At 39.1% G+C, this 13574-nt stretch overlaps 1 protein-coding gene across 15 annotated transcripts in view; it reads left to right on the forward strand.

The window, feature by feature from the left end:
- The window catches only part of TTLL5 (tubulin tyrosine ligase like 5), a 317823-nt gene that overhangs the window by 68907 nt on the left and 235342 nt on the right, over positions 1–13574 (forward strand). For 11 of the 15 annotated variants that reach the window (XM_027552476.1, XM_027552477.1, XM_027552475.1 and 8 more), the window contains exons 16-18: positions 2225–2266; positions 11701–11814; positions 12069–12160. In XM_027552476.1, coding sequence (XP_027408277.1) covers positions 2225–2266; positions 11701–11814; positions 12069–12160 — 248 coding nt within the window. The remainder of the gene's footprint in view (positions 1–2224; positions 2267–11700; positions 11815–12068; positions 12161–13574) is intronic. The other 4 variants (XM_027552486.1, XM_027552481.1, XM_027552482.1 and 1 more) reach the window with 1 other exon arrangement.

Raw genomic sequence — 13574 nt, forward strand, 5'->3', positions numbered from 1 at the left:
TCTCTCTCTTTTGAAAAATTGCTCCCAGTCTTTCACATTGATATGCTCATAAATGAGGCACAGAGAGGGATTCTGCAAATTTCTCGTCAGTACTCTGCTGCATTCTTTATGATCTTCAGGCTAGCTTTGCAGAGAAGATGCTCAATTGAAATAATATCTTCTCTACATGCGATTCTCTTCACAAGGACCCTCAGTGATCATGAGGTGCTGATTGAATTTAAATGAGCTAAATGTCTGCAGAGAGCTTGGCGGGCGTGTCTGAAACCTCATTTGACCCAGTGTTGCTCCAGTCTTTGTGTACTCTGCATTTTTGTTCCAGGTGAACCAGTCAGCTGTCTGATGGTTTATCCATTCCATCATCTGATCAGTCCCTGCCCGTCTAGACCCGGCTAGTTTCCACTTTTGTTTCTTTGCCTTTAACCTTTCGTCTTATCCAAAAGGTCCCCTTTCCTCCTCTCTTCCTATCTGGACTGATTACCTTACCTGCTCAGAAGTTTGGAGACCCTTTCTTACTAAACCCATTCCACTCTGTCATGGCCTTTTCTTTTCATTACAACATTATTTACTGGTTCTCAACCGCATTGTTTTGCCTTCGTTGATTTGTTGCCTTTAAATTGTCCAGTACTCCTGTGTGAGACTGTAAGCTCTTTGAAGGCAGAAACAGCTGCTATTTCTCCCCATTCCTCCTCTTTCCCTTATTTTTTCCCTACTGCGTTCATCCCACTTCCACTTTAGCCCTCCATCTCTCCCTTTTTCCCTGCCACTCTTCTTCCTTTTGTTTGCTGGCCTCATTTAGAGTACTGCTACTTCTGTTTGCTAAGCTTACATGCATTATTTATTCAGATAGCTTTTCATTAGAACAGGGTTTGAAACCTCAAAATGCGCCTGAGGATTGCAGAGTAAACAGGGCCAGGTATGATACACAAGTGCCGTGACTGCAGCCAAGTGGGTAGTGCGTGCTTCACATTAACAGGGCAACTCTTACTTCTGTGCTTTAGCTGATCACTGCTGTGAGTTGTCAGATGTTCTTACTTTCTAGAGAAATCAGGAATCTTATTTTAAAATACTGACAACAAGTTCAATTTAAAAAATAATACTTTGCAGATGAAACATAGTATGTCGGTGAGGTGGATTTACTTTGCAGGCTGCCTGTGACCTCTTGCTTTCAAATTATTCCCTATTAGTATCAGTGCTGTAGTATAGAACAAGGTGAACTCTATTTTAAGGGGTATTAGATTAGAAGTGAAATCATGCAGCAGTGTTGTACTTGATCAGTTGTATGTGTGTGTGTGTGTGCGTGTGTGTGCTCAGTCGCTTCAGTCGTGTCCAACTCTTTGCGACCCCATGGACGGTAGCCCGCCAGGCTTCTCTGTCCATGGGATTCTCCAGGCAAGAAAACCGGAGTGGGTTGCCATGCCCTCCTCCAGGGGATCCTCCTGACCCAGGAATCAAACCCTCACCTCCGATGTCTCCTGCAGTGCAGGTGAATTCTTTACCGCTGAGCCACTGGGGAAGTCCTGATCATTAGTACATTACAGGTCAAAGGGTTTTCTTTAACTTTTAACAGAAAAGTAGAGGGTTTAACCTAGGTGTACTAGGAGAACTGAATTGAGGCAATCACGCATGTTCCTTTAAATTGTTTTCTGCAGTATCTGTGAGTCATAGGATTGTGTATAAAATATTACGAATGTTTCTCTGCGGCTTTAACAGAGTTTCTGCAAGTTCCACTCTAGGAGTAGCTGTATGTCAATCTTGAATGAATTGACCCCTTTTCTTAGCTTGCCTGTCAGCTTTTATTGGTGACTTTGCAAATAGTGAAGAACCTACTAGCTGTGTGCTCTGCTAACTGGTAGGTAACAGCGTGACTTTATCCATGAGCAGTCCACAGGGTAATTACTTAAAGGCTTAAGAAGCTGTAGATTAGTTCCATGTACTGTGTGAGACCATTTTACCAGGTGGACTAATACCTTCAGGATCTTCAGTACGTTACAGTGGGATTGAGTTCTCAGTGGTGAGAAGGTGAAGCTGGAATGATTATACCACAGGAGAATGCGGTGTGAAAAATAATAAATGCTCTAATCTTTCAAGTGCAAAATATAGGGCTTTGGCTTTTGTTCTCTGCTTGGAGATTATTTTTTTCTTTTTTATATTAGATGTAGGAGTTGGAAAATACAGGCATGTTAGGAGAAGATAAGGCTTTATTCCATTTTTCTGTCTTTTATAGCGTCCAGTATCTGCACAGTTTCAGTCATCAACCGTCAAGCAGGTAAGTTCTGGATCATGTGGAGAGTTCATTCAAACTTTTATCTCCATTCCCCAAATGGAAAGCCTTTTAGCTTCACCGTTTCACAGTATATATTTCATGCACCTGCTCCTTGAATAGTTTAACAATGTAAAGTAGAATAAGTGAAAATGAATGCTGAGATCTTTTCAGATGTAGTATATAAAAGAGGTTGCAGGGATTTCTGAATCCTCTTTTTCTGATAGTGATCATGCTGTGATGGAGGCAGCTGAATCCAGATGATAAACACAGTTTAGAGGCATATCTATGGCTTTGACTAAAATATTCCAGAAAGGAAATACCATCGTTCACAAGTCACCTTTCATTTGTTCAGGGGTCTTATGAAACATACCCTTGTCAGGAGCTTAATGTTGGAAATGTTTTCACATTGGATATTGGGCTATATTTGTTTGTTTGTTTGTTTTTTAACAGAAGCCTTTTCTTATATGTAGTGATATGTAGTCATGAATCTTAGAAACGCTGCCATCATTACTATCTTAGTTACTAACTATAGAATAAAGACAGAATATTTGATCTCAGTCTCTGAATGATCAGCATGTGTCTTCCTTCTGTTCGTGTTAGCAGTATGTGAGATACACTGTCGCTTTCCTCTATGCAAATTTTTTTTAGCATCTTTTTGAAGTGATAGGATAGTAGTGAGGGGACTGCTCCTGCTATTTGATGCGTTGATGTGAAGGATGTAGATGTTCCCATTCATAAATGCGTCACTTGCAATTATTAATCCTTCAGTAAAAGGCTCCCGTATATATTTATTTTGGCGTTTGTACTCTGATACAGATTCTTTCAAGCTTGGAAGCTTGAATTGTAAGTTTCTAGCTATTATTTTTGATAAAGTGATTTACATGGTATATATGAATTCAAGAAATGGAAAAAAAAAAAAGACCTGCTGTGTTGTCTAATACTTGGTAACTGATTAGCATAGTTTTGTAATACAAGTTTTGTTGTTTAACTGGTGGAATTCAAAACTCTGTAATGGTGTTTTGTATTTAGCAGGTACCTAAGTGTGCAAGCTCCTCTCCATGGCAAACAAAAACACAGACAAAACCCAAGGCTGTTGCTTTCAAAGACCTTATACTCTACCTATCTCTTGACCTAATCTCTTTAAGGAGAACATTAAAGTACTGTTTCATAGCTTCTGAACTTGACTCCAAAGAAGTGTCTTTGATATGGAATTCTAATCTTAATGTCCCATTACCCGTTTTAATTCTGTTCTACCTCCATTGCTTGAATAGTCATAAGTTGCAAACAACCTATGGACAAGCAAGGTCTCACTGTAGTGGTTAGGTATTTCAGCACGGCTCACATGATACAAAGGCTTGTGACTTTACTGGGGCAGTCTTAAATGTATTGAATTCTTCACTCTTATTGTCCTTTGCAATGTTCTCCTGTGTCCCTGTCTTTCTGTTAATGAAACACTTTCAAGTCTACAATAGTTTCATCAGAGCTAAGTGAAAAAAGAAAAGAAACTTAGCTCTGGCCATTTAGACCGTAAACATTTCTTTTTTTGGTGCTGTCAGATTGTTGAAGATACATTTTTTTACTTGTCTGATAATTCCTTTTTAATCCATTATCTTTTTCTGCATTTCTCCCTTCTCTTGAAGGCCTATGGTTTAATATTTTTCACTCAACAGAAATTATATTTTAGTGTTCCAAGGCAGGCAGTATTGTTTTGTGGAAGGAACAGGGACTTTGAGGTCAGATAGACCTGGGTTCGAATTTGAACTCTGCCAGTCACTAACTCTTAGACCTTCAGCAAGTTCGTTTATGCCTCAGGCTCACTTCCCTCATCCATCAAATGAGGGTGTGTATTCAGTCGCTAAATTGTGTCTGACTCTTTGAGACCCCATGGACTGCAGCATACCAGGCTTACATGTCCTTCACTATCTCCCAGAGTTTGCTGAGATTCATGTCCACTGAGTCAGTGATGCTATCAAACCATCTCATCCTCTGCCACCCTTTTCTCCTTCTGCCTTCAGTCTTTCCCAGCATCAGGGTCTTTTTCAATGAGTTAGTTCTTTGCATCAGGTGGCCAAAGTATTGGAGCTTCCACTTCAGCATCAGTCCTTCCAATGAATATTCAGGGTTGATTTCCTTAAGAATTGACTGGTTTAATCTTGCAGTCCAAGGGACTCTCAAGAGGCTTCTCCCACTCCTTTCTTACATAATTCCATTTGTGTTTTACACAAATTACATTACAAATGAGGGTAGTAATACACAAATGGAGTTATGCTGACAAAGGAATGATCAAACATAGGGAAAATACTTGGGATAGTTTTGGACACACATATAACCCTCAGAAGATTTAGTCCCCTTCACACTTTCAAGTCCTATTTTGATTTTTCCTTTTTCCATTGTCAGTATCTGGTGTTATTTTGATATTCACTTATTTGTAGTCATGTCTTTTCACATTTACTATCGTCAAGAAATGCAAATCAACCCAATTAATTTATTATTCATCCTCCCAGACACCAATACATATTCTAAATTCAATTCTTAATCAGTACCCAGTCACCTCCTAATTTGGTTCACCTCTACTTATCTTACCTTATAGTTGTCTTTTAACTGTGTTCAGCTTTTATTGGTGTATTTTATTTATTATATCATGATACTGAGTCCTGATTGGAAATAAAACTAAAAGTAAAAATTCTATGAAATTTTCACAGATGCTTCTCTAACATCCAGAGACATTAAATATTTTTGTGCTTTTCCTCCTTTTTGTTATTTTGTCCAAAAATCAAAATTTTAAAGCATGTTTTAAAATAAAGCAGTCTCCGTACTACTATTCTTTATGAACCCATTAAACTCTAAATGTTTATGGATTTTTTTCTTTTAATATTTGTTCCATTATTTTACTAGGGATTCAAGTTAGACTTACCAGGCGGTAATCACCAGGAGCATACTTCTTACATTTTTGAAGATTGGTACCTCATTTGTTTTTTTCTAATCCTCTGGTACCTCCTCAGTTCTCCATGATTTTTCAAACATAATTGTAAGTGGTTTTGGTAAGTTTTTTTGTTTTTAAAGCCAGTTCTGTTAATAACAAGATGCATGTCTCTCAGACCTGCTGACTTAGGTTTATTACACATTTTCAGATGCTACATGTCTCTTTCTTTTACTGTAACACACACCTACTTACTTGCTTTCTTCCCTGCACCCCCCCCGCCCCCCCCCGTAATTTCTCAGTAGTGTACTTCCTGTTATCATTATATTTAAGACTTCTCTGTTAGCCATTTTTGGTCTATTTCCACCCAGATTTGTTCACATGTGGTCTTTTTTTGTTCATTTTCTTTCATTTGATATCAGTGATTCATTTCACTTCTTAAACTTGTCCTTCTTATTTTCTGGGTGGCAAGATGCATCACATATAAATTGATCTATTTCTAATCCATGTGTTTTTAACACAGAATTCCAAACTTTGTAAAATTGCGTTGGGAGATTTTTTTTTTTCTCTACATGTGTTCTCTTTCAAACAGATTTTTTTTTTAACCCCTCAATTTTGATATCTTTGAGGATGCCTCACCATTTTTTTATTTTCTGCGTTCGTCCAGTTTTCTCCTAACTGGTACTTTTCAGTTCTTCCCCAGCAACAAAAGTTAGCTGTGTACGTGTTTCTTCCCTGGGTGTAGTTCTGTATCCTGAGTTGTACTAATGATATTTTAACAACTTAGATGCGTGTTGCATGGCAGAATTCTTACTGCGGCAGTTAAAAGTGTGTCTGAGAACCCAGTAGTTTAAATCTTGCGTCATCTAGCCAGAGGCAGTGGTTCTTTTTACGTTCAGAGGAGCCTTATTTCCTTAGTGTAGTCAGTCAATTCATTGCAGTATGTGGATTTATTCTATCTACTACCCGGAGAATGAAGCTGAGCTTTTGTGTCCAAAGTCAAAACCACAGAATGGCTTGCATTTAAACTATTTTGCTCTTATTTTTGACAATCCTCATGGCCTTTCAAGTCAGCCTTATTTCTTTTTTCTTTGCTTTTAATTTCTAAGTATCTCCTTGGTACTCATAAGCATTTTTCTTCTTTCTTTTTTTCTTTATTATCCTTTCTTCTCCCCTTTTTCTCTTACCTGTGTCTGTAATTCATTTGTTAAGGCTTCATTTCGTTAATAAGTATTTGTAGGTCTAGAATAGTAATGCTTTGCTGTTCCTGTATAAATACGTTTCTCTATGAACCAGCACAACAGATATTATGTAGATTAAAAAATTGCTCTCTAATTTCAAATTTATTGAAAAGCTGAGGTTGGCAAAATATTTTTGACTTTCTAATTTGATTATTTTCCACTGGCTTCTCCAAAGACATAGGACACCTGGGTGGATGTTAGAGAAGCATCTGAGATACCTAGATTTCAGGAGCTATATCTTTTCACATTTCTCCCCCTCAGCCTTCTTCTTCTTCTTTTGTTTGTTTTTAATATTTATTTGGTTGTGCTGGGTCTTAATTGCGGCATGTGGGATATTTCCCAACCAGGGATCGAACCCAGGTCCCCTGCGTTGGGAGCACAAAGTATTAGCCACTGGACCACCAGGGAAGCCCCCCTCAGCCTTCTTAATAGTTGACACTGAGATAAATGGGTGAAGAGATTAAAGGAGTTTCCAGCCACGTTTTTTTTTTCCTCTTGAAGTAGCATTGACCTTTTCTTTGCAGCCTTGTGGTATTTGTGGCAGTAAAAGAATAAAGACCTTGGTTCATGGAAGTTAACAGCTGGAGCATTCATCTAACAAGCACCATTACCCCCTCCTTTTTCTAACCTCCTGAGTACCCCGACCAGGAGCACCTGCTTGAATTCCTACACACCCCACTCAAATAACACTCACACAGGCATGCAGTGGCTTGAGTTAGGATTGTGTACTGTGAGTATTGTGAATGTGGGTCGGTGACAACTCTGAAAATGACTGGGAATGTTTTGAGGTGCTCATTCTTTGTGGGAGCAGGCTTAGATGAGTAGAGGAAGATTGCAGCAGCATCATAATAATCTCAATCTTTGGAAGCCAGCAATATCACTCTATCAGGAAGCAGTTCTACAAAAATGAAAATTAGGTCCTAGGAAAGCAAAAAAAAAAAAAGTTTAAAAAGATAAAAAAAGAAAAATAAACAACAAACAAGCAAAAAACCCCTAATGAAGACAAGAGGTTGAACAACAAAAACAAAAAAAGACAAAAAAGCAGAAAAAAAAAATTTTTTTAATTGGTGGTGCTCATCAGATGAGTGACTTGATCAGTAGTGACTTGATCCATGTTCTTATAAATATGATGATTCCTTAAAACTATTCTGATAGGCAATAACTATTTCTTAAAATACTTCTATCAGTGACCTTGTAATACAGTTAATCAGCATTTTAAAGTAGCATTCTTTCTATTCTAAAATGCTTAATATTTATTTTTATTTATATCATTAAAATGAATGCTTACTTCACATTCTCTTCTTTCATAATTTCAGAGGACTTTAAGATATCTTTAACTAGTGTGAGGTGATAAGGCAACTTGACTTTGGAGGTTTTACTGCCAGTGGCTTTCTGATCCAAGTCATGTTGTGGCATGTGAGGTAGATAAGTCTTTTTGCTGCTGCTGCTGCTGCTGCTAAGTTGCTTCAGTCGTGTCTGACTCTGTGCGACCCCGTAGAGGGCAGCCCAGCAGGCTCCCTCATCCCTGGGATTCTCCAGGCAAGAACACTGGAGTGGGTTGCCATTTCCTCCTCCAATGCATGAGAATGAAAAGTGAAAGTGAAGTCGCTGAGTCGTGTCCGACTCTAGCGACCCCATGGACTGCAGCCTACCAGGCTCCTCCGTCCATGGGATTTTCCAGGCAAGAGTACTGGAGTGGGGTGCCATTGCCTTCTCCGTAAGTCTTTTTAGGAAACAGTAAATAATGTGTGAAAATGACAGACATCCTCAAGACACCCATTTAATATTTTGGCTTTTCCAAATTATATGCTAAATAAGAACTCACACTTTAAAGATTTTTAAAAATGATTATATTGATTCCCTTCCTAAATTTTTAAACTTTCTTCTTAATTGCCCTGTAATCCCAACATGTGCTGTGTAATTCCAGGGATTAGAAGGGAGTTGAATTTTTTTTCCAAAATCCTCTGCAAATTTTAATTCTAACCATGGTTGATCTGTGTGTCAGCGCATTATTTATTTGTTCAAAAAATATTTATTGATCTCCTGCTCCATGCCAAGTAGTGTTCTAGATGCTAAAGATACCACAGGAAAAGCTAAAGAGAGAAAAGTTCCTGCCTTCACTCATTGCTTGTATCTGCTGATTTAATGATTTTTCTTTCATGGATTTGCTTATCAGAAAATCTGTGTTTTATAATTCCATGCTGGTTTTGAAGATTAGTATATATTGGTCTCCCATGTATCCAAAGATAAATCCAATCATGGTTATTTATATACAGGTAGACATTAGTCTGTATGCTACCATAACAAAATACCATAGACCGGGTGACTTAAACCACAGAAATCTATTTCTCACAGTTCTGAAGGCTGGGAAGTTCTAGGTCAATGTGCTGGCAAGATAGGTTTTGTTCTGAGGCCTCTTCTCTTGGCTTTAGATGGTCATCATCTTGCACTGTGCTCTTTGTGCATTTTCAGGCAGAGAGAGAGAGAGAACAAGCTCCCTGGTGACTCTTGTTTACAAGGCATTTATCTCATTAGACCAGTGCCTCATTCTCATATCCTCACCTACTTACCTCCGAAAAGCCCTGTCTCCAAATACCATCACATTGTGTGGGTTAGAGCTTCAGCATGAATTTTGGGGCAACACAAACATTTAGTTTAACAATGAGTATTGTTGAGGAGCTTCTCTTGTAACTTAGTTGGTAAAGGATCTGCCTGCTGTGCAGGAGACCTGGGTTCAATTCCTGAGTCAAGAAGATCCCCTGGAAAAGGAAATGGCAGCCCACTTTAGTATTCTTGGTTGGAGAATTCCATGGACAAAGGAGCCTGGCAGGATATAGTCCGTGGGGTTGTGAGTTGGACACGACTTAGCAACTAAACCACTGCCGTTGAGTGTAGCTAAAAATGTCAAGAGTGAGTTGTCAAAAAGCCTTTCCATAGATGTACACAAAGAGGAAAATAAACAATAGTTTCTGACAGTAAAATTTCTTCTCCGGTCAGAGTTACTTCTTGGACTCTTAGAGAGACAAATTGCACCCCCATTTCTTGGATTATTCATTCCTTATTCCCACTTGGCTGATTTAACTTGGCTGATTTAGTTATCAGCCAAGTTATCAGTTTTTTTTAAATAATAGTTTATTTTCACGTTTCATACATCTGCCTTCCTTTGTTGCCTTTATATTTCTCTGCTCTCATAACATCACAATCACTTAAAACTTTCATTCTGCGACAACCTTCCTGATCATCATTCAGAAGCTGAAGTCACCCTGCTCATCTTTGGGGATCTCATAAGGAGCATGACTGACTGGGGTGCCTCCTTGGAGTACCCAAGGCAGTCATCCTAGATACAAGTCTCTTGAAGTCCAGCAGCTACAGTGTTTCTCACGTCATAGCCTTGCTCGCATTTCTTTTCTGCATCACTGATAACTCTCATCTCAATATTTACCCCTCAAGTTCTGAAACATCCTACTGTCCAACTTTGTCATCGGTGACATAGCAGATTGCTTATTGTTTTTCTGTCTTATGTCTCACTTTTCCTAGCTCTCCTTCCCGAGTGTTAAAAGAATATAGTGACTTCCTGAAATAAACACATATCTAATCTTCAGTTCAGTTCAGTCACTCAGTCGTGTCCAACTCTTTGTGACCCCATGGATCGCAGCACGCCATGCCTTCCTGTCCATCACCAACTCCTGGAGTTTACCCAAATGCATGTGCATCAAGTCAGTGATGCCATCCAGCCATCTCATCCTCTGTCGTCCTCTTCTCCTCCTGCCCCCCAATCCCTCCCAGCATCAGGGTCTTTTCCAATGAGTCAGCTCTTCGCATGAGGTGACCAAAGTATTGGAGTTTCAACTTTAGCATCAGTCCTTCCAGTGAACACCCAGGACTGGTCTCCTTTAGGATGGACTGGTTGGATCTCCTTGCAGTCCAAGGGACTCGCAAGAATCTTCTCCAGCACCACAGTTTAAAAGCATCAATTCTTTGGCACTCAGTTTTCTTCACAGTCCAACTCTCACATCCATACATGACCACTGGAAAAACCATAGCCTTGACTAGACGGACCTTTGTTGGCAAAATGATATCTCTGCTTTTTAATATGCTGTCTAGGTTGGTCATAACTTTCCTTCCAAGGAGTAAGCGTATTTTAATTTCATGGCTGCAGTCACCATCTGCAGTGATTTTTGGAGCCCCCAAAATTAAAGTCTGACACTGTTTCCACTGTTTCCCCATCTATTTCTCATGAAGTGATGGGACCAGATGTCATGATCTTCGTTTTCTGAATGTTGAGCTTTAAGCCAACTTTTTCACTCTCCACTTTCACTTTCATCAAGAGGCTTTTTAGTTCCTCTTCACTTTCTGCCATAAAGGTGGTGTCATCTGCATATCTGAGGCTATTGATATTTCTCACGGCAATCTTAATTCCAGCTTGTGCTTCTTCCAGCCCAGTGTTTCTCATGATAACTCTGCATATAAGTTAAATAAGCAGGGTGACAATATACAGCCTTGACGTACTCCTTTTCCTGTTGGAACCAGTCTGTTGTTCCATGTCCAGTTCTAACTGTTGCTTCCTGACCTGCAAATAGGTTTCTCAAGAGGCAGGTCGGGTGGTCTGGTATTCCCATCTTTTGAAGAGTTTTCCACAGTTTATTGTGATCCACACACTCAAAGGCTTTGGCATAGTCAATAAAGCAGAAATTAGATGTTTTTCTGGAACTCTCTTGCTTTTTCCCTGATCCAGCGGATGTTGGCAATTTGATCTCTGGTTCCTCTGCCTTTCCTAAAACCAGCTTGAACATCAGGAAGTTCATGGTTCATGTATTGCTGAAGCCTGGCTTGGGGAATTTTGAGCATTACTTTACTAGCGTGTGAGATGAGTGCAGTTGTGCGGTAGTTTGAGCATTCTTTGGCATTGCCTTTCTAACCTTACATTGAAGTTATTTTCAGATTTTTTCCCCCATATTTTTCAAACTGTTAGATTTATGTTAAAACGAAGATTAGGAGTAAGTACTAGCTTAGGAAGCCATGTGGGTATCTTTCTTTTTTTTGTTTGTGTCTGTTTCAACCCATAGTGTTTTCGTTCTGTCCTTTTTTCTCTTCTTTGAATTTACTAGCTTTCATCTGTTTGCCAGGATTTCAGGCTAAGAGATGTATTACAGAAAGTGGGCTTTGGATTTGAGCTTATACATGTTATGAAACATAATGGTATTGAGGGACTGACTAGAGGGAAGTGAAGAAAGACGATGGCAATACATTTTCTTTTTCTTTTTTCTTCTCCCTAGCGTTCCCGTCCACTCTCCGCCAGTGATGCGGAAATGAAAAACCTTGTGGGCTCAGCACGGGAGAAGGTGCCGGGGAAGTTAGGCGGTTCTGTGCTTGGTCTGTCAATGGAGGAGGTAAAGATGACTCCATCTCAGGCCTTTGTGGGTTAACATAGGGTTCAGTGAAAATTAGTGATTCATAATATTCACGACAGTCCTGTCTTACACGGAACATGGGAGATATAGCCTCTCAAAAACAGCGTCTTAAATGGAATTAATTTCTTCCTTCATGCTTCTTGCATATTCTTGGGTCATAACTCTGTCCTGTAACCACATGGATTACATTTATCAAAATAGGTGCTCATTTTATTTTCTCTTCCTCCATGTAGATCAAAGTTTTACGGAGGGTGAAGGAAGAGAATGATCGGAGAGGTGGATTTATTCGCATATTCCCCACATCAGAGACATGGGAAATATATGGGTGAGGTGACTACCTTTTTGTTTTTTTAATCTGTACTTCAGGTCCAGAGAATTGAATTAATTGTGATATAGTATCATCAGTGCTCTCCACTTGCTGCTTTTCTTATCTTAATTATTTGTAACAATAATGAATATTACTCCACCAGAGAACTAAAGCTTTAATGATAATTTAATCTACTTGTGCATCATTCCTCCCTTTTTGCTAGTTCCCTGCTTCCTTCCTTACTAGCCCTCTAACCCAGAATTAGATACTGTCCTAAATTTTGTGGTTGTTATTACCTTGATTTGAAAAAATTTTTTTTTACCTTCTGTAAGTGTACTTAAACAATATACTGTTTATTTTTAATCATTGTTGAGATCAAGTTTTCATGCAATAAAATGCATCCATTTTATTTTGTTTGGTGATGAATTTTGACTAATATAGCTATCAATTTCATCACCACAATCAAGATATAGAACATTACGTTACCTCCAGATGGCCTCTCATGGCCCTTTACAGTCAGTGCCTCTCATTACCCTGAGCCTCCAATAGCTACTGATTTGCTTTTTATAGCACTATAGTTTTTCTAGAATTTTATACAAATAGAATCATACAGTATATATTTTTCGATGTCTGCATTCTTTTGTTTGGCATAATTTTGAGAATTGTCCATGTTGTGTGAAACAGTGGTGGTTCCTCCCTTACCATTATTATATACCATTTCATTGTATGAATATAGCACAGTTTGTTTATCTCCTCACCTTTGTGGAACACTTGGATTGTGTCCAGTTTGGGGCTGTTGTGAAGAAAGCTGCTGTTTCGAACATTCATGCACAAGTCTCTGTGTGGATACATGATTTTGTGTTTCTTGAATAAATACCTACGGGTGGAGTAAGTGGGTCATATGATAAGGGATAAGAGAAAGAACCATTTTACATTTACCAGTGATGCACTGGCAACCCGCTCCAGTACTCTTACCTGGAAAATCCCGTGGACGGAGGAGCCTGGTAGGCTGCAGTCCATGGGGTCGCTAAGAGTTGGACACAACTGAGCGACTTCACTTTCACAGATTGGAGAAGGAACTGGCAACCCACTCCAGTGTTCTTGCCTGGAGAATCCCAGGGATGGGGGAGCCTGGTGGGCTGCCGTCTATGGGGTTGCACAGAGTCGGACACGACTGATGCGACTTAGCAGCAGCAGCAGCATGGGAGTTCCACTGGCTTCCTGTCCTTGCTAGCAGCTGGTATTGTCAAGCTTTTTAAATTTTAGTCATTCTAGTGTGTGTGTGTTTGTGTGTGTGTGTATAGTGTTTCTTTGTAGTTTTAATTTGTTTTTGTCTGATGAACAATGATATTGAGCATTCATGTGCTATTGGCCATTTTTGTATCTTTCTTTTTTCATTTTAAATTTTAAGATTTTTATTTTTTTATTTCTG

Source organism: Bos indicus x Bos taurus, chromosome 10 (genome assembly GCF_003369695.1).
Source record: "Bos indicus x Bos taurus breed Angus x Brahman F1 hybrid chromosome 10, Bos_hybrid_MaternalHap_v2.0, whole genome shotgun sequence".
Lineage (NCBI taxonomy): Eukaryota > Metazoa > Chordata > Mammalia > Artiodactyla > Bovidae > Bos > Bos indicus x Bos taurus.